A 27,818-nucleotide genomic window follows, 5' to 3' on the forward strand; every position below is an offset into this window, starting at 1 on the left:
GTCTACTGTGACTACAACAGCTTCTATAATTCCGTAACCAGCGTTCACGTAACCAGCTAGGAAACATACCACTGCAATATTCAGAAGCTGCATGGTTAAAATGTAGTTTATCAACAAATTAAAATCAATTGATGCTTGTCACTCTTTAAATAGCTGTTGCAGTGAACCTTTGACCTTTAATTAATGCACCTATCAATGTATTACCCACCACCCCCCCCCCCCCCTCGGACGTAAGTGGGGCTTTACAGGGGGAAATGACATGAAACTGCTGCCCCACTATGGGGCATTTGACGATCGTTCATTAAGTGCCCAAATATTTTTTGTTGTGACTTTGCTTCGCTATGTCAAATCCTGAGTAAATCCCGCGTTGCAACTGGGGCCAACAGTGGGGATTTGACACGATAGGTTTGCCCTATTATGGGGCATTTGACATTCGACTGTGTCAAATCCCCACTATAGCCCCATATATGCCCGAGGGGGGGTGGTGGGGCAATACATTGATAGGTGCATAAGTCATCGCAACAGCGGCAGCGAGTTGTCGGCACCCACCCCTTTCGTAGAGCACAGGGCGGGCACCGCATCCCAAGTACTGACTAAGTACGAAGGGCTCCGGTCAAAGCTAAACGCCTTTATGGTAACAGTGTCAGGAACTCTGCAACAAAAGTTGCTATTAAATTTCGAGTTATGAAACTTTTTATTACCCATGGCCAGCAATGCATTGTTTCTTGCATCTTGTCAGTCAATGCATTGTTTCTTGCGTCTTGTCAGTCAATGCATTGATCTTGCGTCTTGTCAGTCAATGCATTGTTTCTTGCGTCTTGTCTATGGGGTGCTATCTGTCTCAAAAACCCAAAAATTGAGATCTAAACCAAATATCGTCGATATTTACTAAACATCGATGACATTTAGCTAAATATTGACGACATTTGCTAAACATCGACAACATTTGCTAAACATCGCTGACATTTACTAAACATCGACGACATTTAGCTAAATATCGACGACATTTGTTAAAAACATTGATGACATTTGCTAAACATCGACGATATTCAGCAACTCAGCTGCTTTCGCATTTTAATTTTCTGCGGATAATTTACTATAATATTATAGGCATGTACAATACTAATAATTGCTGATTAGCTGCTTGCGACTTTAGCTAGATGAATCATCTGTGGTATTACGTGACTCATTAGGCATTTGGACCTCCTTTAATGCTGCGCATCTATTAAGGTTAATGTTGCTGTGTTGGCGACGAGTTGGACTGAGAGGAAGGAACTCATCTGTGAGGATACGAGGTATGGGGTTAGCCTCTAAAGCTGTAAATGTGACAGCATGTACACTGCACGTTTTTCGCTTTTCAATGTTCCAGTGACAGAACTCAGTCTGGCAGAGGCAGACTCTCACGTGAAAGACGGTCTAGAGACTCTATAGCATACAAGATTTGTGCACAATGACACATATCCAACTATTAAGCGACATGGCATTAAGCAGCAGTAATCATTTGTAAGTACAGAGCCCAATTGAGCACACAAAAAGACAGCCATGCTAGTACGGATGCGCATCTCTGGTGGAGTAATACACACCACCAGTGAGGGTTTGGTACCCTGGGTGGTAGGATTGTATCCTTCCACGTATCGCCAACTAACTACCTTACTAAAGTACATGTAGGATAGGGTTGTTGCACATAGATCGCCCTGCAATACTGTCACACGGTACGAACAAACGTACCGCATCCACCTCGCGTTTTCTTAACTTTGGTAGACTCATTTAGAGCAACAGTAGGACATCTCCAAGTCTTCTTGTAGCGGCCAGCTGCATACTTCTTGGATGTAAACACATGCCTAACGGAACACCACAATCGAACACTACATTAGTGGGCCGGCTGAACTATCATTAATAACGACGCGTGCGCAATTTTATACATTCCTGGTGTGGAAATGAAAGCTCAATCCAACAAATGATAGCTGTTTGGGGATGTTAGTGTATGATGGCATACAAAGGGTAGCTAGCTGATTCTACCGCCTAAAACTAACTCTTTTTTTATCTTTTAAAGAAAGAATAAATAAACCAGCTAGGTACTAATTAGCAATCAAACTATGCCTTGCTGAGGAGTAATGGCAAATTGCAAGCTGGTGGAATGTGTAAACGTATAGATCACGTGATGCGTTTTATTCGCATAGGGTGAGAATGAGTATATGCCCAGTGCTGCATTGTACTTATCATCTCTCGTATTAGCCGTGCTACCCAACACGTAGTAGATAGAAAGTGTGATGGTATTGATAAGGCAGGCCAGATCACGTGATCTCGTTATTAATTTTGTTGAAACTGGCAAGTGAATAAATCATTGTTTACATGATAAAAAGAAGAAACACATGATTACATTACAGATTAACAGTAATTATTTTTATATATATTCAGCTTTTATGCTATTTCCAGATGTGGCAGCCGTATTGTCCCCATCATGTTATCTGTCCACAGATCATCTACAGAAAGAAACATCATTTTAATCGATTATGAACAAATGGCAAGCACGCACGCACGCACAAGTATTGGTATTATGTGTATGAGTACTGGGTAATGGTGTTAAAATTCAATGACGTGGAATGTTAATTCAATTAAATGCACATAAAACCAACTCCATAATCATACAAGAGTTACAAGACAAAAACTATATCCAAGCATACTATTACAAGCATACTACTACTGAACTGATTGAACCAGACTTTAATTAAAATTCCAAAAATTTGAATTAACACCGCATCAGTTATCAATACATTCACACATACAGCGCAGCACAAATCCTATGTGCTTTGTGTTATAAAAATTGAGATCTACACATGCACAAGGAGCCAAGACTGGTGTAATTGAAAATAAATTTATCACTAATTTAATTAACACCATCACTACACAAAACAATACACACACACACACTCAACACACACATAAGGAGTCAAGCCTGAAAGTAACTGCATCACTAATTTAAATAACACTATCGCTAATTCAATTAACAACACCACCTCACACAATACACATGCCGCAAGCACACAAACACACACACACAAACACACACACACACACACTCAATACACACATAAGGAGTCAAGCCTGAAAGTACATGCATCACTAATTTAATTAACATTATTGCTAATTTAATTAACAACACCACCTCACACAATACACACGCATGCAAGCACACACACACACACACACGCACACACACACACACACGCACACACACACACACATTTATCTACACTTATATTGCACAGTGATGGTAAAAAGATATACGTGGTCAACCACATGGCAACATTGTGGTAGGGAAGCAAAAGCATACATCCATGTTGTGGAATTTAATTAAAATACCTAAATTTAATAGTGGGACCAGATGATGAACAATGAATACAGTTTTTTTGGTGACCATTTTATTAGGATACTTTAAGGACAAGTATGCATGTCTGTAATATACACTACATTGTTGCTTATGAGCTACATACTTTAATTTGTGCACAATGACAGCTACATACTTTAATTTGTGCATGCGTGGTGTATGTTGGGTTGCCTTGTGTGGCCAGACCAATTGGGTAGGGAGAAGAAGGGATCTAGTACAGTTCAAATCTTGGTTTATACTGGTCTTGACACTACCCATTTACATGTAGTGTTATTATGTGGCAATTTAAATTAGTTGTTTCATGGGCTTGACTGACCCAGGTGAATAACCACCTAACATATTTTCAAAACCTAGCTCAAAAATGCACTATATGTATTTGGCTGCAAATGAGTTGCTGTCTCATTGATACCATACCCCATTCTTGTATTTTGTTTTTATACTTTTATATGCCGACCTAGATTTGTTTCCTGTTAGTGCAGTTATGTACTATTATCATGCTATAATAAATATTTGTGACAAAATCAGTCTTTTATATACACAAGCCTATCTTCATATGGACATCAATACAGCATTTTAAAAATGTGTTTGCATCACTTTGTATACTTTACCTACACTGCTGTACCATACACAAGGAAATTTTGATGTAAGAAAAATTAGACGAATTCACATTTCAGCAGATTTGATGAATAAAATGTTGACGAAATTAAAAAATTGTAGACAAAACCTGTACTTTTAAAGACATTTGATGAACTTAAGTTTGATGAATTTAATTGATTTGTCAATTTTGTTAAATTTTTCTATTGTCAAAATTTCCTTCGTACGGTATGCAAAGTGACTAATGTACTGTGAATGCTAGCTAGCTATTGGCCTTCTTATTCCAAAGATACCTATCTGTACGTGTCTTAATACGTTACAACAGACAGTTATCTGCAAATTAGGCGACAAGTAGATTTAATACAGCTGGGAAAGTCATTTATAAAAACAAGAACAGTAAGGGGCCCAATACAGAGCACTGATGTACTCCACTGGTAACGTTGACAGCTTCTGAAATAGAACCATCACAAAAAACTTACTTGGTTAAAAAAGACCAAACACAGTTAATTGTCTCTCTGGTAATTCAATAGTACCTTAACTTTAACAGCAAGAGTTTATGGGAAACCTTGTCGAATGCCTTGCTGAAATCCAGCAGTATGCAATCAGTTTGTGCTTTGTCATTTAAACTGGATGCTAAGTCATGGACAGTTAATAGCAGTCGAAGATCAGAATGTTTTTGGTGGAAGCCAAACTGATTGGTTGAGAGGATATTGTTACATTCTAAATGCCCCATCACATGCAATTAAATAATGTGGTTGAGAGCTGACTGTTTTATTAGAATATATTTTGTGACTGCTCTATTAGAGTATATCAAATCAGCTTAAAAAAGAGTACTGTACATTTGATATCAAATGCAGCATTATGCATAGTGTGTTCATGTTTTGCTGCACATATTTCTTACATTCACATTGCTTTAAAATCTTGTATTATATGCTGGCATAATACTTGATGCTTTTGCTAGCCTGTTAATATACAATCATGCCAACATAATTGGCACAAGCACATTAATTTTTAAAAGATATTAGCGTTTATAAAATACAAGTGCACCTGTAGCTTATAGCAGTACCTTCCTATTGTAGTTACTACACAGTAAAAAGAAAGTGTTCGAGCACCCCTACATCTATTCTTAGATGGCCTTTTGTAATAAAGCACATTTTATCTGTGCTTGGCAGCTACTGAGTTACACATGTGTACAGTACTTATGTATTTGTACTGATATTAAACATTAACATGTTTAACCTTTTATTAATTAAAATAGTACGAAGTATGCAACCGTTGAAATCACTACAGCAGATCTTTGGTGACAATCAATTTCACCATTGCCAAAGTTTCTCAAGTAGTGGAACAAAGAATTAAGCATATTACTAAATGGTGCAGTGTCAGTGTAAGATTCTACTCCACTGTATTTGCTTTGTATGTAGGTCTACCTAGTATGCAGTTGCTCATCAACTCGCTATGGATGATCCATAGTCAGCTCAGAAATGTACCGTTTTGGGTTTCTTTTGTTATTTGTCAGAATGTCCGCATCAAGCTTGTGAGTGTATACCAGGAGACAACTAAAAAGGAAAGAAAACAAAAAAACATAATATAATGAGGCTAGACTTTAGTGACATCACACTATGCACATGTGTGTTTTTCTTTTTTTGCTGTACAGATGTAAAAAAATGCACTATAGCTGTTTGAAATTACAGCTGTTGATTTACACACAATATGTCTCATGTTTGAAAATTGTTGACTCTTAAAACTGGGAAAAAACTGTGATGATTTATTGCCATTGACTTTGAAAATTGTAGCAGCCTGCTGCTGAGTACTGACAGGGTAGCAAAAGGTAGAAGCAGTACTTTCCAAGTATTAATTAAAAATTCTCATTCACTTTAAACTTTTCACACTGATACAGTAGATAGGTAGGTGTTCATTGACACAAACTGGAATCATTTTGCACTTTGTAATTCAACTGTACAGCCTCTGACTCATACATTGCTCTACAGGACTAAGGGACCTGTGAAATAACTTTGAAATCTCCCTATCTGGACCTCTTTTATCCAGGCCCAGACAGTCCAAATTAGTCGCATGCGTGTGGCCTATAGTCTATTGACAATAAGATGTTTACGTGTTAAGTGGCTTGTTGATTCTAACTACCACTTGGTTGCTAGGTGATAAAAAAAATTTACAACCCAGGAGAGTGACCACGAATGCTCTGTAGTGACTTCCCCTTCTACCGACTAAAATGTATATAGTAGCAATAGTAACATTGCAGAACAGTTAGCTTTACTATATTAGCTAGTTACGGATATTTCTGAGATAAGGACAGTATACCAGACTACCTGGATAAGAGAGGTTCCACTGTACCTGCTATTAAATAAATTACATGGATGACTCTATAGCAAATAAAATTCTTCAATTATCCCTGTTGCCTCTCTATAATGTTGATGATTCTATCAGAGTAATTTAATATTGACTGCTCTACTAGAGTATCTTGATCTAAGTTATCAATATTAAAATTCCTTGAGGGTGAATTAAAAGCATGCAACCAATAATGCAAAACTGACAATCAAGCTTAACAAGTTGCTCTACCTTTGAGTTGGGAGACCAGGCAGCAAATTTCTAGAACTAAGGCCACTCCAATTTGTTTTTATGTTTCTGGTCATCTGAAGTTTAGTTTTAGATGCGGGCGGGCGGAATTCAGTAACAAAGCAATAATGAGGTGACTGCCAATTAGAGTATTTTTGTGATTTTCTAACTGTTTTATTAAAGTATATCGATCTGTACTATGCACTGTGCTCATTTCTTGCAGGTTTTCACTGACAAAAGACATATATAGTGACACGTAAGCAGTTAGATTTAGCATGTTTGTAGCAGCCCAATATTTGTTTCTGAAATCCAGCTTTTTCAAAAATCTGATGCGTGCATATTCGGTGGGGACTATTCTACGGAACGGAACGGAACGGAACGGAATGATGGACTAAACCACGGAACGGAACGCTTTCTAAAATTGAAGCTTGCAACTTACCATTGCTGAAACTTCCCTTATAAGTTAGCAGTGGCATCTCCAGTGGGTGATTAAACATAAGATAAAAAGAATTAACGGATCGATTGTGGGTTTTTGTTGGTTGACATTAGTAACGAAGTATTATTGTGGGATGAGCTGTATCAGTGATGTTCATCCATACGGAAGGGAACTTTATGTGAGCTGTTTTTCTTATTTAGACTTTAGTAGAAAACAGTCTGGGCCGGTCTTTCAAGTCATAAGTCAGTGTATAAATAAAGCAAGCAGGAAGATACTGGTAACAGGAAAGAGCCAGCTGAATTAAAACTTGAAGAATTTTGTGCAGTGTGTGAGGAGCAAATATTTTGGCAGACCGCAAGGAGGGTATATTCTGCAAACATCACTGAAGTGTATGCATGGAGTTATTTATATATTAACAGCTGGTGCAGTGGACTAATGCCGTATTCAATAGTGAGCTGATTTTATCTGTTGCACAATTGAAGGATGTGTCTGACTGCTAGCCTTGAATCAGGCTAAATACCAAAACTCCAAGATCAGCCAAATCTCTATTATAAGCCGCATGTGAAACCATGCCTGTAGCCACCAGGCAAACGTGATTTGGACCAGGATGTGTGTGTAATTTCAATGTATCTAGTCAGACCTGAAATGCAACACTCACATTAATTACATACCACCTAAGAATCCTAGGATTTCTTAAGTGTAACATTTCACATGCTTCACTTCAAACAAAACAGGTTAAATTTGTTCGTCTATTTTCAAGTGATTCCCAGTCCAGCTGGTCCATGAAATTACAATGGGATCACATGTATTTGTTACAGTGCGGGCTGTCCTGTGTTGGATCTACTCTAGAGTTGAGATTTCAAGGTAGACTCACTGCCAATGTACTGACACTAGTACTGTTGTAGCATGTTTAAGTGGAGGACAAATGAAATAGTAATGCTAGATTATTTATGTATTTTTCATAATGAAATTGATATCCCATTTTGATTTGTACTTCCACTTTGCAACATATTCAAGAACAAGAAGCTACCATACTTAATCTCCAACCACTGTCATTAATTAACCAAGATCTCACTAGTCTGTAATTCACCCTACTGTAATGATTTTATTGATTCATCTGTATGTTTTCTTCAATTTCCTTTGAAGTTGTACCAAGAGTTCATAATAAGGTGGAGTGTCTAACTTGAATGCATTCATTCACCAAACACCCTGCTTAAAGTAACACCTCGGCCTTATTTCAGAACAAAGGCTTTACCTTCTTCAGCAACACTAATCAACAGTTTTCTATCCCCCAGTAAAGGTGTTGATTTGATGAAAGGTGAACTTTATGCAGGGTGTTTGTACAGGCCATACTGAGAGTTAGACACTCTCTGCCATACAAATCAGTATTACGAACTCTTGGTAAACAAAGAAGTTTCTCTCCCATCTTATTCTAGGATTTCTATTGACAAGGAAAATTCAATTATTTGTATACAGGCTCAAAATTGAGAAAATATAAAGAAAGTGAATTAATATTATACAGTCAGTTTGCTTTTGGATATTTAATGTCTCCAACCACAACAAAAATTCGATGAATCCATGCATCTCATCACTGGTCGTCTGAACATTCTGAAAGTGATACCTCACTCAATCAACCATATAATCTGTTTATTAGACTGAATAAAGTCATGATTACCTAAACAATCCATTAATGTTTTATAATTATCCTATTCCATTTTGAATTCCTGGAGGTTCCACTGATAAAATGCAATTTCAGCAATGATAGCAGCTAGCCAAGCTGCAAGTTGATTCAGAAAGCATTCCATTCTGTAAAATAGACCCCATCCAGAATTCAACTCAGTACTCAGGCTGAGATATCTGACAATAGTCCACTACTCTGTTAATGAATCATTGATGTTCACACAATATAGCCTCCTTGAGGTATCTGAATGTTTGCTCCTCACACACTGCACAAAATTCCTTTAGATTCTGCTTAGACTGAGTTGATTCAGCTTGTCACCATACTTGTTTCCTTTGTAGTGTAGCTATACACATACTGATTTATGCCGATTAGAAAGGCTGGGCCTCAGACTGTACATTCTAAAGTCAAGTAAGTAAAAATAACTCACATACTAGTAAAAACAAGTCATGCATTAGTTCCCTACTTGATATATCCGAAGATGAACACACTGAGTCAGCTATTCCCACAATTAGTACTTCGTTACTAATGACAACCAACAAGAACCCACAATCGATCCTTAAATTCGTTTTATCTTTCTTGGGGTAACGTTTGATTACCTGCTGGAAGTGCCACTGATAACTTGTACAGCAATGGTAAGCTGCAAGCTTCAATCTGAGAAAGCATTCCGTTCCGCAGTTTAGTCCATCATTCCGTTCCGTTCCGTTCCGTTCCGTTCCGTTCCGTTCCGTTCCGTTCCGTTCCGTAGAATAGTCCCCACCTGCATATTCCCCATGTATTTCTGAAATTTCACTTTCTGTAAAGAAGGATGCGGGCGGTGGACCAGAAACATAATTACCAATTGGAGTGGCCTAACCTTGTGTGCGTGTAGCTAGTTGACAAGTTGAAATGATCTCAAAATTTCGTCTTTGCAGGCAAGTCCATATTATATCGTTTGGTTGGGAAATTCGACTAAATAAAAAGTACTGGTCTGGCAAGAGCACTCAAATTGTGGCCTGCTGAGATTCATATGAATATTACAACAAGCTATTTTATTTGTGTATTGATCTGTTATGCACCTATCAATGTAGTCCCCGACTACCACTAATACGGGCTAAGGTGGGGATTTGCATCACTGAAAATTACATTTCCCCACCTACTGGGGACGTACTGGCATTGCAAACCATGACCAAGTCTCGACTTGTAACCCCCGGGAATACTGGGGCTAAGAGGGGATTTGTACGGTTGTGTGGCGTTGGTCTAGTGATGAGTTAGTTTGAGTGGATTCTAGTACGAACTGTCAACGCACAAATGGTCCGGGCATATAAGGTCCGGGCGGACCATTTATGCTGTCACAAATGGTCCGGCCGGACCACTTGTGCTTACATAACTGGTCAGGGGCAGATCCAGGGGGGGGGGGGGGGGGGGCTTTGGGGGCTGAAGGCCCCCCTTCATATTTAGGCTTTACTTGATCAATATGCTGAGTATTATAATGAAATTTTGTCTTAGCATAATTATATGTTCACTAATAATACAAATACTCATAAAACCACCTTATAAACATCTTTCCAAGGTATTATCAGTGGATTTATGCTAAAGTTTATGCAACAAGGACCCGAATCAGCATTGGAGGTTTACAAGATCGAGATACTCTAATAGAGCAGTCAGCTAACTACTCTAATAGAACATTCACTGGAAACATGTAGTTGGTTCTGTTATGGAATTTTTCCAAATCTGCCTGTACCTATACATGCAATGAAATGAATTGGTCTGTTTAGAGGGCTTCATTCATCTACTTGTGTAGTTAATATGTATGACAATACTTAGTTCAGGTTCACAATTTCCATTGAAAATGCTCTCAGATTCAATCTTGTATTATTCAAATTTCAAAATTTTCCACTTTCAACATTATTATTCTAACATGCACCTATTCAGTGTTGTGCAATTGTGAGAGGGGTGCATCATGTACTTGGTTGTCTGTACCTACCCAAACTTTTCCATTAGCAAAATGCTTCAGAGAGCCATACCTATAATCTAAAGGCAGTATATAAAATATCTACAGGCAGAAAATATTATGAATTTTATGTGGAAATGTCTCCAAATTGCAGTGTTTTAGCATCTATTTTTCAAAATTTTCCTGGGGGGGCATGCCCCCAGACCCCCTAGTTCCAGCATGCTTTGCATGCTGGGAAGTGTGCTTCGCTACCTCTACCCAAGAGATTAGTACCTTGAATTAGCCCCCCCCCTTTTATAAATCCTAGATCCATCCCTGCTGGTCCCCCCGGACCACCCATGCCAGTGCATGAAAGGTCCGGGCTGAACATAAATGGTCCGCCTCCAGTTTTCCATGCATGCAATTGCTAATTGCTGGCGTGAATTTAGCAGTGTAAATTATAGCTATCTGAAGCATCATGGTTGATGCTACAGATAGCCAATTAAAACAAAGGTAGCCAATTAAAACAAAGGTAGCTATTAAAATAAAGTTGACTCAAAAATACTCTGACATGCGTAATTATACAAGATATTAGCTGTACCTGTATTATTAAGTTTAATGACTGGTAATTGAGCTCTGTTAACATTTAACAATATAACATACAACAAAAGCAAAGCATAAATCATTCAAAATCATTAATTTTATAAAGGTTCTGAAAGCATTCATGGCACTGGAATCTTTCAACTCTGCCAGCATCCTCTGGTTTCATGTTCATACAAATGGTGTGAGTCCATTGCCGACAATTATCACATCTGATCACATAGAAAACTGCAACTGTCTTTTACATTTATCCACTGTCTTCGGTGAATCAAATATGGTATCTACAATTTTGTTCTCAGATAATCGAGGCGTACATCTAATTTGTACCCTTTCTTTAGTCTCACTAATTGGTGAAAGCTGAGTGTCACTTGGAATTAGTTCAGGAACAAAGCCCACTGTAGCAAGGGGTGTGCTAGTTTCAATCATAGTCACATCCTTAGGCTTATGTTCTACAACATCAGAGTGCTGCTGACTTACTCCATTACTTGGTGATGCAGTCATTTCAATACTGGTAGTTTCTGTGTGTTTTTATTGTAATGGACTTACTTCACAATAATTCTCCTCAGTCAGCAACGATGTAAAAACAGCTTTTTCTTAATTCAATAATGGGCTTCCATTTCAAGTATCTGCAGTAATTGGATCAATAGGAGACTCCGGGTGTATTGGAGGCAAATAGGGCTTGAGACGTGTACCATGCACTCTTTCAATAACCTTTTTAGGATTTTGAATTCCTTTTAAGCTGTAGAGACCCTTTCCAAGTGATTTTACAATTTCATAAGGACCAAGCCATCTGTAATCTAACTTTCCCCCTTTCCGTTTCTTTCTTTCATTATCTCTGATGAGGATTTTGGCTCAAGTCAGTCTCACTTTCATCTGTGACATCCCCTGCAGTGGTTATCCTCTTCATCCGCAGAAGCCATGATCACTTTACGATTAAGCACTAGCTATAAGTTCTGAAACAGGATCACAAACTCAGTAGCTGTATTGCCAGCTGGCTACGTAATTCACACACGCCAATTTCAATAGTTAAGCGAGCGGGTCTTGCAAAATATACTAATCAACTAGCGAGCTGCACATGCGTAGTTAACTGAGCACTGGCGCCGGTTTAAAGACTTTATAGCGGCATATTGAGAGATTTTTGAGAAGACATCACTTCAAAGAGATGCGGCTAAAACCACCATTTAGCTAGCTAACATAATTAGCTATTATATGGTATTATATACGGTATACGGGTAGCTATTCACGAGGAGGGGTCACTCTGGCTTAGCTATTTTAAAATTTGTAACCCGGACCATTTATGCTTGGGTAGGACCATTTTTGTCGTCATAGTTGGTCCGGCCGGACCATCTATGTCGAACATATTTGGTCCGGCCGGACAGTTTATGCACCCGGACCAAATATTTTGTTACAGAACGTAGTAGCTAGCACCCGAGACACTCCTTCCTAATTAACCTGAAAGCACACACCTTTGCTGTCTGAGTGAATTTCTTTAGTGAAGATAGATCCCCACTATGTTGGAGAAACAGTTTAGCGATCAATTCCCCCACCAATCTCCTACCCTCAGCCCGTATCAGTGGTATATAGTCGGGAATTACATTGATAGGTGCATTACAGTCCTGTAAAGTATTAATAAACAACTAAATAAAACACTATTTGATCCATGCAACTAAATAATTATACTCAGCCGAATTATACTCCCAGTGACAGCGGACGGCATTATATTCAATAATTCTGTCACTGAGAGTATTGGCACCCAGGGATGAAAAGTGAAACACGTGCAGTCTACAAATTTTCACATTTACAACTGAAAAGGTAACTCCATACCTCACATCCTTACTTACAGATGAGATCAGTTCCTCTCGTCGCCAATGACAGCAACATTGTTCTTAATAAACGTGCAGCAATTATTTTCATTAAAGGTCATGGACTCATCCGAATGAAAACAAGCCTAATGAGTCACGCATAGCACCACAGATGGTTCATCTACAGTCACAAGCAGCTAATCAGCAATTAGTATTTACAAGCATAAGCGCCTATAATATTATTATGCTGAAGGATTCGCAGAAAATTAAAACGCAAAAGCAGGTGAATTGTTAAATATCGTCGATGTTTAGCAAATGTCATCAATGTTTAGTAAATATCGTCGATGTTTAGCAAAAGTCGTCGATATTTAGCAAATGTCGTCGATGTTTAGCTAAATGTCGTCGATATTTAGCAAATGTCGTTGATGTTTAGTAAATATCGACGATATTTAGTTTAGATCTCATTTTTTGAGGTTTTGAGACAAATGGCACCCCATACTTGTCAGTCAGTAAATGTGGGGAAAATTTGCTGGTTAAGCATATCAAGAAGTTCAGTGAGGTTACTTGGTTTCGGGTTTCATGTCACAGTAATAATAATAATTGCACGGATCTTAGGCTGAACTCATTTACTATTAACTTTATTAATAGTGAAGGGATTCAGCTAAGACGGAAAAATTTGAGTACAGTTTAAATTTGGTCTAGGAAACTGATGCTGATAGCACCAAAAATACATTTCTCTTTATTAAGTGTAAGGCCTGCTTCACTTATTCTCTTGAGAGTTGCTTTGAGACGTTGGTCATTTTCCATATAAAACTAGAATAGACAAACAACTCTGGAGTCTGACAACACTAGCACTCATCTTTCCTTAGAAATGTTCGGGTGCAGAGGTTATTCCAATTGGAAGACAATTAAAAGCATATTTCTTAAATGGAGTAATAGAAGTTGTCAGCTTTGAGGATTCAAGTGCTATGTAATTCAGTGTGCCAGAAACAATAGCTACTTTACATTTCTTGGGTTCTACAGATGGCAAGATGTGCCACTCATGGAAAACACTTGTGTTAAATCAACACAGACTCAAATTTTGCCATTGGGTTTGGAGCAACAAAAATTGGAGAACACCATTCTGTGGGCTCTTCAATCTTTGAAATCACCTCAAATGCTTCCATTTCTTTAGCAGTGGTATTGCTATTTGACATGGGGAATTTAAAGCAAATGTCTTGGCATCATTTCTGAGTTTGATCTGGTAACTGTCTTGAAGCTTACCTAGTCCTGTAAGTAATTGTGGAAACTGGTTGAAAATATCACTGGCTTGTACTGGCTCAACAAAATTAATGACAAAATCTATAGGACTTCAATGGCAGGACATCCTAACAAAGCTTTGCATAAGTCTTCTATCACATAGATTGTTTGTTCACCGGCTTTGTTGGATTGCATTGATCTGTGGTTTTTTTCATGATAGCCCATGAACTTTCCTTGGACTTTCAGTACATGTTGGCCTGGACCATTAATTGTTCTGTCTGCTGGTGACAATGAACCGTCTCTGCTTCTAAAGTTTTCTGTTTTCAGAATAACTGTCACATCTACTCCTGTGTTAATTTTAAACTGAACTGCTCAACCATTTAATGCCAGCTCTGCAGGGGCAGATCCAGGGGGGGAGGGGGGGGGGCTTTGGGGGCTGAAGCCCCCCCTTCAAATTTAGGTTTTACTTGATCAATATGCTGAGTATTATAATGAAATTTTGTCTTAGCATAATTATATGATCACTAATAATACAAATACTCATAAAACCACCTTATAAACATCTTTCCAAGGTATTATCAGTTGATTTATGCTAAAGTTTATTCAACAAGGACCTGGATCAGCATTGGAGGTGTACAAGATCGAGATACTCTAATAGAGCAGTCAGCTAACTACTCTAATAGAACATTCACTGGAAACATGTAGTTGGTTCTGTTATGGAATTTTTCCAAATCTGCCTGCACCCATACATACAACGAAGTGCATTGGTCTGTTTAAAGGGCTTCATTCATCTACTTGTGTATATGTAGTTAATATGTATGGCAATACTTAATTCAAGTACACAATTTCCATTGAAAATGCTCTCAGATTCAATCTTGTATTGTTCAAATTTCAAAATTTTCCACCTTCAACATTATTATTCTAACATGCACCTATTCAGTGTTGTGCAATTGTGAGAGGGGTGCATCATGTACTTGGTTGTCTGTACCTACCCAAACTTTTCCATTAGCAAAATGCTTCAGAGAGCCATACCTATAATCTAAAGGTAGTATATAAATTATCTACAGGCAGAACATATTATGAATTTTATGTGGAAATGTCTCCAAATTGCAGTATTTTAGCATCTATTTTTTTAAATTTTCCTGGGGACATGCTCCCAGACCCCCTAGTTCTAGCATGCTTCGCATGCTGGAGAGTGTGCTTTGCACACCCTCTACCCAAGAGATTAGCACCTTCAATTAGCCCCCCCTTTTATAAATCCTAGATCCGCCCCTGCAGTCTGTCACCTTCATGAATCATTCCTAGATAGGAGTTTTCAACCGATTCTTCAGCTGATTCTGATGTCACTAGAGAATGGACTTCTGTTGTTTCAGTTAGCTGGTCAACGGCACTTCTACTTTTACAAAAAAGTTTTGAAGTGGCCTTAGCTTTCTTTTTACAATTGTGGCACATGGATTCACTTGCTGGGTAGTGTGCTCTACCATGTGATGGAGTTTGGCACACCTGGAGCAATTGTCATACCTTGCTGGTGGATTTTGTAGTCGGGAGTATGGTTGCTCATGGGTTTGCTTCTTCAATTTGTGCTTCTCTTAGCACCATGTTCTCTGTTGCAGTTTTACGAATTCACTCTGTCGAGCCATCGCTGTGGCTTTTTCTAAGGTAAGTTTACTGTCCATCTGTAGTTTTTCTGACAGCTGACTGTCTCTGATATGATACCAACGACTATTCTGTTTAGGCCTGCGCCGATTATGCCAGCATAATTTTGGGCATAGGTAGCCAAAAGCATTGAGCATAATGCCAGCATAATAGGCACAATTTTTGTGCATTGGTTATCAGAGAAGCTGAAACTCTGCCTATTTTGCATAATGCAGAACGGGATAGTGTGCAAACTCGGTAAAAATCAAGACACACGGTAGTGTGTCGTGCGGCCCAAGAAGCCGGCGCGCAACACCTGTGAGTATCATTGACAGGAAGAAAGAAAACGCACTTTTCGTACCTCTGTAGCTCTGTTCTGCCTTGATGAAACAAGACGATTTTGCTGTGGACACGCCATCCACCTTCAGTACTCCACATTCCAAATTTGAGCGAAATCACTTCAGGAGTTCTGTCATGCGACAATTGGTCCCCCCAAAATCAGTCCCCCCGGACTAGTTAAAGCCGCGCTATATGGTCCCCCGGACCACTTGAGACACTTCAACTTGTCCCCCCCGGACAACCTAGAGCGCCACGGTTGGTCCCCCTCTGCTACAAGTGGTCCCCCACGCTGAATATGATCCAGGCGCGGCAAGCAACACGGCCGGATCAGTTTCTTCGTACAGCTTGTTTTTAAACTATAAAGCTACAGTGCCAGTGATCGGGTATGAGGCTACAGGCTGTGCCTTGTATGCTCGGCTAGGCCTGTGCTTCGTGGATTCTCAGCCATGATGCCGGTGATCAGTCTATGTTGTCAATTCACTACTAATGTATTCACTGACATGCGTCATGCCAGGCTATATAGCTAGCCATAAAAGCGATGCAGCTAGCATAATTAATGTATGCCATGAAATAGCTAACTAGTTAGCAATATACATCAACAATTGTTACAGTCATTAGCTAATGTGTAAAGTCTTTACGTTGTTTGACACAATCAATACAGTTAAATTCATAAGAGGGTGCTGAAGGGTCATCCACAGTTACTCCTGAGCAGATTACATGCACCCACACATTACAGTTACCACACTGGATCTACATACACAATAAATATACATAAAGTTCTCACATGAATAATATATGTGTATAGCATACCCAGCGATCAGTATAATCTTCATGCTGAAAACTTTCTTCAGATCGTCCACACATGATGCAGCGCTCAGTCATGTCAACTGAATTTGAAACACACGTATATATGCACACTTTAACGCAGAGCAAATTACTTGAATTGGTGAGGAGTGCTGTGCCTATATCTATTCTGGCTTTCTTCATATTCATTTGCAAAATGGCGTCTTCGTCGATACGGTTAAAATTTAACAATTGTTCAGCAATCTGTGTATAATACACAAACTTTATAGCCTTAGCTACAAAAGCGAGATGTTATACCTTTAAACTCAAAACACCACAGTTGAAGCTGTCTCCTGGCTTTTGCACACCTTTCTTGAGCTGAATGAGCTCAAACTTGTCCAATGAGACGTTGTCTTGACCAACGCAGTTATATCTCATAGCAAAGAACCTTCTATGGAGCATATAAAACTAGGTGTAAAAGTGCATTGCATCAATTTAGTTCACAGTGATGCACTGTATAATTATGTTAACAGTCAATGTTACAGTATTGAACATACTTCAAACCTGTGTATGCTCCACGTATGGCTCGCGATGGTCCAAGAGGATCGATGTAGTAAAACTTTTTTTCTTCCATGTTGATTGCCTACAGAGCAGCACAACAAGTGTATTGGTATCACCCTATGCAAATTGCTTACAATCAATATCCAGTGGTTTTCTCCACGATTGTACATTCCAACAATAAACATTTTGGTGCTTAGCGTCTCCTATAGTATGAATAAACTAACTCCTCCACGTAGCATTTGTGATCTTACCTTGCTTAAAAGGTGCGATGATTTCCCAGATTTTGAGCGATTAACCCAGGCAGTGATGGTTTGTGACAAGACAGCAAAACTGTCATTCCTCAATTCAACTAGCATGCGTAAATATCCATTCACTATCTATAACATTAATTTTAGTGCATCAAATTTAGAGGTATATAATACAATGCACTGACCTCATCATTTAACCAGTTATTTCCTTTCAAGTTGTGAAAGCTACCTTGATGTATAGCCAAATGTCCAAACCTAGCTTTAATTACATAGCACGGCTTTCTTTTCCAGATAGCTTTTAGCTGATCCTGTATGTATATATATGAGTCATATGTACCACAGCACAAAAACATACATAGGCTGTAAGTGGTATGATGCTTCCATTGTTGGCTCCGGCTGTATTAATCATTCCTGTTACTGCTGTAGACATTGTAGCTGTTACGTTAGGTGTGGCTGTTATCTTGGATTCCACTGTCTCTGTTGTTGTCGCAATCATAGGTGCTACCACTGATGGTTCCGCTATTGTAGGAGGCTTTGTTACGGTGTTTTTCTGAAACTCCTCACATCTCTGTGTAATGGTAAGCACACAATAATTACAATAGCTGTCAAGGAATTATCACAACAAAATACAACCTTTATAAGCTTGCGACGTCATCTCAATGGCTTAACTGAATTCGTATCAGGACTATCAGAGAAATTCAGCTTTCTCTTGGTAACAATGTGCTTTGGTGGTGAGAATATCATATCAACAACCCTCTTTCCTATTGGAACTGTTGTGATGTTTTTCCAGCTATCACAATTTACCTTTATCAGATGTAGGCTTTATTTTAAATTCAGTGTTCCAGTTTTTGGCTGTAAATAGGTGATAGCGCAGGTGCACTAAAACTGCCAAACTCTGGGAAGTAGCCTCCTGCTTGTTTGGGGAACTGTAAACCAATGGGCAATTCTGAAAATAGACATTAGTAAGATATGTGAAGAACGAATTGGAGGAACCTCTAACCACATTAATAGCAACTGATACAGTGTGCCCTTGCTCCTTATTCATTCGTACTAGATCTTTACAGTGAGTGATATCTTCCTCATCCCATCGTGATATCAAACTGGGATAGCTGGGTTCCTATTACATGTACTCATATAGAATTCCACGTGGGTGTATATAGTATGCTACAGTAGCTATGTAACCAGCAAATCAGTGAGCTTATTAAAACTACTCAAAGTATGTATGCTGGCTGCACTACAACCATAGTTACCATGCTTGGCAATAAGCCTATACATTACTTACTTTGTCACTCATGATGCTGCTAGGATCATAAGAAATGGACGTTCTTGAAGAAGAGTCACTCTGATCATGAGATGTACGAGCATGTAGGAGCACTGATATGTTGCCATCATCCATTTGGTCCAAAATTTTGGTCTTAGTATCTTCATCACACTGAGATGTCAAGATGGGATCCTATAACATGTACATGATATAAATATTACAGTATAGTATCAAATAATCTTACTTTATCACTTTTGGTGGCACTAGGTTCATGTGAGATAATGGACACTGTTGGGTTGTGAGATTTTGAAGTATGTGTACAAGTATTGTGAGTAACAACTGATGTGTTGTCCTCCTCTATTTGGTCAGTCTTGATATTGTCATCATACTGGGATATCGAGTTGCATGGTTCCTATGTATTGCAAGATAATATTACATCAATTAACATGCAGTTATAAGTTCTTACTTTGTCGCTCACACTGGCACTAGGATCATGTGAAATGGATCCTTTTCCACTTCTGACAGATGTGTTGCCACTATTATCACTTTCGTCATGAGATGTTGAGATACAACCAGTTGCCTATACAATTATAACTTACATAAACACACACCTGTGTGCCGCACATACATGCATGTACCTTCTTGGGTGGATAGAACAATTTCAAATGTGTACCATGGACTTTTAAAGTCTGTTTAATGTCATTGGTGTTTAGGATCTGAAAAATTCCTTTACCAACAGACTTCACAACTTTATAAGGACCCTGCCACTTATAATCCATTTTTCCACCAGCCCGCTTTTTCCTCTTCATATCTTTTCTAAGAACCAATGCTCCAACTTTGAATGTAGCTGGGTTATGATGCTTCCTGTCATACACTTGTTTTTGACGCTTTTGAGTGGTGAGTATGTTCTCCTTCACAATTTGTGCTACTTTTGTTTGATGAATGAAATGTTGTTCTATAACTTCATCATTATGATCCAAGTGCTGTACGATATCTTCTTCTTTGGGATATTGAATTTCAACAGGTAACAGAGCTTGTCGTCCAAACATCACAGCAAAAGGGCAGTATTTTGATGACTCGTGTTTAGAAGTATTGTAAGCAAAAACACAGGTGTCTAAATAATCTTCCCAGAGTTCTTTTTTCTCATTAACAAACTTTACCAGCATATTCTGGATGGTCTGGTTAAAACGCTCAACCAAGCCGTTTGCCTACAACAGACACATAATACAGTTGTATCTACTTAAAGTGCATAAGGTAAATATGCATATTATAGCACTATGCATTTCTTTACCATGCAACTATTAATGTTGATTAGTTACAACATAGCATATAATATAGGATAGTAGAGTAGTAGTTACCTGAGGATGGTAAGGGGTAGTCAAACGGTGGTCAATTTTCATCATCTTCAATTTCTTGTCAAGGTGATTGTTAAATTCACTTCCTTGATCAGAAGTAATTACTCTTGGAAATCCAAACTGCATGAATAACTGTAAAGTATGTAATATGCAAGTAAATAACATGGTACACTTTGAATTGCATGGTTCTGGTGGCTGCTTGGGTTATAATGACTACTTCATTCTGTTAGTATTTAATTACATTTTTGCAGCACACTATAATACATTGCTTCGTCTTGGGTGTGTGTGTGTGTGTGTGTGTGTGTGTGCGTGTGTGTGTTCATGTATATGTGTGAACTTTTCCGAATGTATTAGTAGATTTTATTTTGCATTGTTTTATTGTTACTGCATGGAAACAGAATTAGATGCAACATACAAAAGTATTCTTTAAGTCAATTTGGACACCTGTGGATGTTATTAACTGCATGCACAGTTTCACATTAATGACAAACATTCAAAGTACATGTATTACTTCTGCACGGTTATTCTGTATTCCGTAATCTCCCAAATATTGTGCAGTTGTTTTACATACTCCTACATACAATAAGCAATCAAATTGAAATTTTCAGCACCTAGCTGCTTCTCTACCATCTCTATCTAGCTACTTTTCTACCATCCAGTAACCGAGTCAAAATATTTTGGTGATCATAGCATAGGATTGTGATAGGCTTAATTATAAAGGATCCTTTATGATGAAGCTATGACAAAATTAATAAGTTTCAGCAGCCGCGTGAAAGGATAGGAATACTAAAGCTAATCTATTGACATCCAAGTAAGCAAGATTCACATCTTGCTAAGATAAGTGATTTAGCCAAAGGTTTTCATACAGCTATACAAAATGTTTCAATTAGACGTAGAAAATGAATACTGGAATTGGTATGCTGGGAGAATACGGGTTAAACGGCCCACATAACTGGCTATACAACTCTTTTCCGACCCATATTATATAGCTGCTTTAACAAACATATACTGTAGTTCTGTATTAGTCTATACGTCCAAGTGTTTGCAAACTTTAAGTAAACATGTGCATTATACACACAACATATATATATATATATACCTTAAACAAAGCACTAAACACGGTTGAGGATTCCTTATTGCTGCAAGCAAATGCCTGCACAAACTTGCTAAAGTAGTCTGCTACTGTCAGAATATAGCAATTTCCTTGAGTGGACTTGTGCTTTAGTGGTCCGACAAAGTCTATTCCAATGTGGTACCAAGTTGCTACAACTGGAATAGGGTTAAGTTCTGGTACCCCTGTGTCCATTTTCTTTGTCATCCGTTGGCACACATCACATTCCTTCACCTTAGATGTATAGAAAAATGTGATGATGCAAGTTTATTACTGATGAAATATTTTGCATCTTGTGCAAAGGCATTATGTATACGTGCATGGTAAACCATTGTTCTTTACAATCTGAAAGCATATAAAATTAATAGAGTTTTGCAGTACAGTTCTATAGCAACTCCAACATGTTGATTGATATAATTGGGTCATTTTTCATTTATGTAGCTATTTAGAAAACAGAATACTGCAGTTGCAAGTGGTATAGAAGCATGCAAGCAGGGTAAATTTTCAACATAATCATAATTATTATATATGTCTACAACAATATCATAAAGTAAAACTGACAAGACCAAAAAGATGTAACAGGGGCATCATACTGTAATAAGCAACCAAATTACATAGCTGTTTGGTATACGTATTGTGAAAGCTGAGTATTAGTCTGCTATTCTAAATTGCAAGGCATCAACTGCATGATATACTTCCGCATATATGTATACCCCCAAGGTATAGCTGTATAGGTATGTACTTACAAATGCTTTTACATCCTTTCCTACTCCTTGCCACATGTAGCGTTCTGTAATCCTTGCCTGTGGGTCATTCCATGTCAAATCAACAAGGAATTTAGGGTCACCTCTCGGATTTTGACGAAACTTGGTACGTTTGTAGTACCTGTGGTGCTTATCACTCATGCAAATTTTTAGCTCCATACATTCCATAGTTTCTGATTTATAACCACAAATATTTTGAATATTTCATGAAAATTTGGTCCATCTCTAGTTACAAAATCAACTGCAACTTTGTACTGTGTAAATATTTTTACAGACAATTTTCACCGATAGAAGACTGTTGATTGACCTTTCCAGAGATCCCTAAATTATGGGATATCTACTTAATTAAGGTTCAATAGTACTTCATTGAAAACTTTAAACCTTTATATTTTGAAAAATGCTGCTTGAAATTTTTTGAATTCTTTTGTGAATAATGATTGGGTCATAGTCTATGTTTGATAAAATTTTTGTGGTGGGACCACAATGGGCTCAAGAGGTATAATGAATTATGTTGTGGTATGTGATGAAATTTGCAGTCTATTATTGCTGTATTGGAGTCTACACCTCCAATAACCACTCACAACAAGGCCATGCCAAGTTTATCTTACAGAGTGAAGGTGTCTAGGTACATTGCAACCTGTATTAATGACCACCTGTATTGGAAGACCATCTATAAGCTGCAGCTAATTTATACTTTAATTGGATCTTAATGTATAGCACCAAAGCATCAATCTTTTCTAGTAAATCCAAAAATGGTCCTTATTAGACAGGTTGACTATAAACGAGATCATCATGCGTCCATAAACACATTAATGTTGTACCATCTCTTCAGTTATACCTTATTTATTTTATTAAGTAAAATCTTGCCGTTATGCGCTTACATACATATCCCCACTCTACACTATTCAAGTTATGTACATGGCTGCATAGGTACAACAGGCCTCCTCAAAAAGGATATCTGGGCACCTTGATAACCTCATGATCTTACTTTATAATTGTACGTACATTTTGGACCCAAGATAAGTCTGTGGTTTCTCAAAAATGAACACTTCATCAATGGTCCAGGGAATAGAAGAGTTACACTATATACAGTAGATGCATTACTTGTACCAAAAGTTTTTATATTATTAACACTTGTTTGCACCTCAATGTGTGATTTGTAGTACTGTAATTGCTAAAATTAATGGTTTTTTAAAGTATTTTGCGTTCACGTTTTGAAGATCTTTACAGGTAAATGTTAAATATGTGGTCATCACGTTTAGTTCCTACGTGAGTATGTGTATGAATTTATGACTTAATCTTCAAAGTGGTCGTGAATGTAAAGTAATTTAGTAGTTAATTTCACACATTGAAGCGTGTGGTGCATGTATACAGTAAAACCCCTCCATCCCTAGGACCATAATCAAGTGCTCATATTACAGAAGCCACAGAAGTATCTTGGTCTAAATGTACGTGCACTGCTAGAGTGGGAGTACAGTGTATAAACAGGTGTCCTGGTTATCAAGGTGTCCAGGTATCCCTTCTGAGGAGTTCTGTTGTTTGTACCTATGCAGCCACATACGGAACTTAAATATGGCTAAGTCGACTACAGTGGGATTCAACTTAATTAAGAAGGTACTTGTGAAGAGATGGTACAACATTTACATGATGCTTATGGACACATGGTGGTCAGATCTGTAATGTATAGTCAACCTGTCTAATAAGGACCATTTTTGGATTTGCTAGAAAGGGTTGATGCTTTGGTGCTATACATTAAAGAAGTATAACTTAACTGCAGCACATAGATGGCCTTTCAATACAGGTGGTCATTAATACAGGTTGCAATGTACCTAGACACCTTCACTCTGTAAGATAAACTTGGTATGGCCTTGCTGTGAGTGGTTATTGGAGGTGTAGACTCCCAATACAGCAATAATAGACCGCAAATTCCACCACATACCACAACATAATTCATTATATCTCTTGAGCCCATTGTGGTCCCACCACAAAAATGTTATCAAACATAAACTATGAGCCAATCATTATTCACAAAAGAATTCGAAAAATTTCAAGCAGCATTTTTCAAAATATAAAGGATTAAAGTTTTCAATGAAGTACTATTGAACCTTAATTACATAGATATCCCATAATTTAGGGATCACTGGAAAGGTCAATCAACAGTCTTCCATCGGTGAAAATTGTGTGTAAAAATATTTACACAGTGCAAAGTTGCAGTCAATGTTATAACTAGAGATGGACCAAATTTTCATGAAATACTCAAAATATTTGTGGTCATAAATCAGAAACTATGGAATGTATGGAGCTAAAAATTTGCATGAGTGATAAGCACCACAGGTACTACAAACATACCAAGTTTCGTCAAAATCCAAGAGGTGACCCTAAATTCCTTGTTGATTTGACATGGAATGATCCCTGTGTCTTCTTTGTCCCCATGTGACCTGATGTAGGGTGTACATGACAACCTCGCAATATCCGCTCTTTCTCTTTCGGGTCTAGTATGTATCTGACCTATACAAACCATACACTTGTATTACCAGTCACATACACTGCATTATAGTATGCTGAGTTAGCAGCTATATATGGCCCTACAGCTCTATACAACTTAGAATTAGAGAGTCAATAGGGTCTTGAACTAAAAGAGAAATTATCACACCAAGCAATTTGTCCATGTAGACAACAGCAGGCCATGCAAACTAGGTGGCTACCAAGTACCGGAACCATAACATCCTGAACGAAAAGAACTTCTTATTTCAGTGGAAACTGAATCAGTTCTGTTTCATTTACCAGAGGTTGCACTATATGTATGTTTTGCATTGATTTTGCAAAAGTTCAGAAATACTCTATAGCAGCCAGCCACTCCAACAGAACAGTGACAATTTTGTTTATTCAGCTGTGCATAGCAATTCACTAAAATGGTCCAAAACTTTATTTCAGTTGACCCACCCTGTTTAAGTGAAAAGTTTGGAAGCCATATAGTCACTGCTGCAAAAGTTTATTCCTGACTCATAGGTTTGCTTTCTGTACTCAGGGTTACTGTGATTAAACAAATAATAAATATGGCAGGGAGACAGAAACATAACTATATGTTTAAGTTTTCATAGTACAATTATCTGGAAGCTAGCCAGATGTAATAAATAACAGAAAGGAACCATGGGACACGTGGTAGACTGTAAATACAATGGCTTATACGTTGGCAGCTGCATTCGCAGTTTCTAAGTGTGACTGCTCTATTAGAGCAACTGACTGTTCTATTAGAGTAAGTGGCTGAGCCACTTTCTTTCTACAATTATAGAAAGTAAGCCCGACTCGGGGAGTCTATGCCACGGCCTCCTAATGCTGGCTTCTCCACCTCCGTCCTATGCATACATGATGCATTATAATAGTAAATCTTTACCTTGGTCTTGTCCTGTTTGGTGTACAGAAGCGCTCCATCCTCTAAAGTGTACCTCATTGCCTTTCTTCTAATACACCTCTTCCCGTTCTTTGTACACTCTTGTCTGTACCTCTGCTCTTGAAGATACAGTAAAACATCCTCGTGCAGTTGTCTCTCAATCTCTCCACGACTATCTTCCGACTCCGTACATTGGCTGCTGCTACTGTGACCAGCAGGGTTAGCGGAGCCATCCGCTATCATCCTTAAACTGAACTGTTACAAATACTGCTCTAAGCGTCCTTACAGTGCGAGTTAAAGTGACGAGCACTCAGCCGAATCAGTAAAGCTATAAACTTGAATCAAGTAAAGTCACGCCAACAGTCGAGGCCAACAGTCGCTGTTCAGCAACTGACACGTGTTTAGACTGTAGATCAACCGTATCAATATAAAATATGGCTGAGTCGACAGCTGCCAGTCACCTTTGAACTCCTTTCGACACGATCATCAAAGGCAGTGGTGTGCCGGAAAGCTACTGATAACATCCACATAACTGAGTTTTCCGGTAACGAACAAGTAACCCATATCTAACCGGCCTCTATACAGCTGTTTCATTGGGGGGACCAATTGAAGCAAGGCGGACCACTTGACGCAACTTCACATGGTCCGGCCGGACAGCCTGAAGTGCGCTAGTTGGTCCGGCCGGACCACTTGGGGCGAGGGACCATCTGTAGCGTGACAGTTCCCGAAATATGCGACTTCAAAAATTGGCTTAGTTTCTTCGTTTTTTTTCTTCCTCTTTCGCACACTTACAAAAACTGCTATAAAACGCCAACGCCTTATCCGATTGCTTTAAAAGTTGGCACACAGAAGGGGGGTATAACGGCGCATCTCGGTACCAACTTTGGCTGGAATGCGATAAACAGGCAAAGAGTTATGAGCGATTATTCACGAAAAATAACACCAATATGTTGTCACGCCTACAGGGTAAACCGCGTATGGGAAGAAGCTGAAAATCGGTGGGTGAATAGGTTAACTATTGAACCTCAAACCTTTTGTGGTTTGAAAGAAATCGAGCTACAAACCAGGAAGATACAACAAAACAACCAACAGTGTGTAACAATTATGCAATCGAGATTAGCTAATAAAAACGACTACTTGCCACGCCCACCAGATAAACCGCTGAGAATACGTCGACATGATGCTCTGGTAAACATCATTTATAATGCCCTTTCACAGGATCACCCTGGGGTTCTTAGAGAACAGAGAGCTTCTTATGATGATGGGTTGCGCCCTGGCGATGTTTTTCATCCTGACTTCCAGCATGGTCGTCCAGCTTACTTCGATGTCTCCATACGCTGCACCACTCAGCCTGCTTTTATCTCCTCCTGTGCTTCATGTGCTGGGGTGGCTGCTGCTGGAGAGGTTGCCAAGGATGAGAAGCATTTGGCAGCTGTGGAGAAGGTGAGATCAGATTTCATTCCATTAGTTGTGGAAACATTTGGAGTTTGGACACGTTTTGCTCTACAAACTTTACAGAATATAGCTGACCGTACCACTCCTCGCAGCGGTGTCCCTCGGAAAGTTGCTAGAAAGAACTTGCTACAACAACTGTCTGTGCAACTGTGGTCCAACAATGCTAAGATGATCTTGAGGTACTGGGCCCTTCAGGGCTCGGATGATGATGACAATCCCCAATGGCGGATCCAGGATGGGGCATTTGGGGCAAATGCCCCCCCCCCCCCCCCCCCTTCAAGAAATTGCATACAAGATCGAGATACTCTAATAGAGCAGTCAATTACTCTAATAAAGCAGTCACAATGTTCATGAGGCAGTGTAGCTTACCTATGAAGCTATAAATAGGATTTTATTTTAAATAACAGACGTGATATAGTTGGTAAGGATAACTAGCTATTATTGTCGTGACCTTTTTTTTTTTTTTTTTGGTCTTCAACTGGTTTTCAGCAAGTTTTTTTGGTCTTCAACTGTTTTTCAGAAAGGTGCCCCCCCTCTTTCCAAACTCTGGATCCGCCCCTGATCCCCTTTTCCCCTAGTAATAGTTTTCCCCCTGTAGCTAGCTGTAGTTTATGTAGTTGTAATAGTTGTTTGTAATTGTAATAAGTTATTGTGGATTTGAAAAAAAAAAAAAAAATAAACCGCTTGGGGGTAAT

At 38.6% G+C, this 27,818-nt stretch overlaps 2 protein-coding genes across 8 annotated transcripts in view; one reads left to right on the plus strand and one right to left on the minus strand.

The window, feature by feature from the left end:
- The window catches only part of LOC136265214 (uncharacterized), a 272,681-nt gene that overhangs the window by 203,972 nt on the left and 40,891 nt on the right, over nt 1–27,818 (plus strand). The window lies entirely within an intron of this gene.
- On the minus strand, nt 16,740–18,732 carry LOC136264405 (uncharacterized). Of its 2 annotated transcripts, XM_066059130.1 has the most exons (11): nt 18,591–18,732; nt 18,420–18,547; nt 18,142–18,354; nt 17,972–18,094; nt 17,790–17,915; nt 17,673–17,741; nt 17,535–17,620; nt 17,296–17,428; nt 17,133–17,241; nt 17,005–17,081; nt 16,740–16,944 (listed from the first exon to the last, which is right to left on the minus strand). In XM_066059130.1, exons 3-11 carry the CDS (start codon nt 18,280–18,282, stop codon nt 16,813–16,815), a joined length of 996 nt encoding a protein of 331 aa, XP_065915202.1. In that variant the 5' UTR covers nt 18,283–18,354; nt 18,420–18,547; nt 18,591–18,732; the 3' UTR covers nt 16,740–16,812. The 2 variants fall into 2 exon arrangements, with proteins under 2 accessions (XP_065915202.1, XP_065915203.1); XM_066059131.1 differs by lacking the exon at nt 17,673–17,741 and having other exon boundaries at nt 16,741–16,944.

Source organism: Dysidea avara, chromosome 8 (genome assembly GCF_963678975.1).
Source record: "Dysidea avara chromosome 8, odDysAvar1.4, whole genome shotgun sequence".
Taxonomy (NCBI): domain Eukaryota; kingdom Metazoa; phylum Porifera; class Demospongiae; order Dictyoceratida; family Dysideidae; genus Dysidea; species Dysidea avara.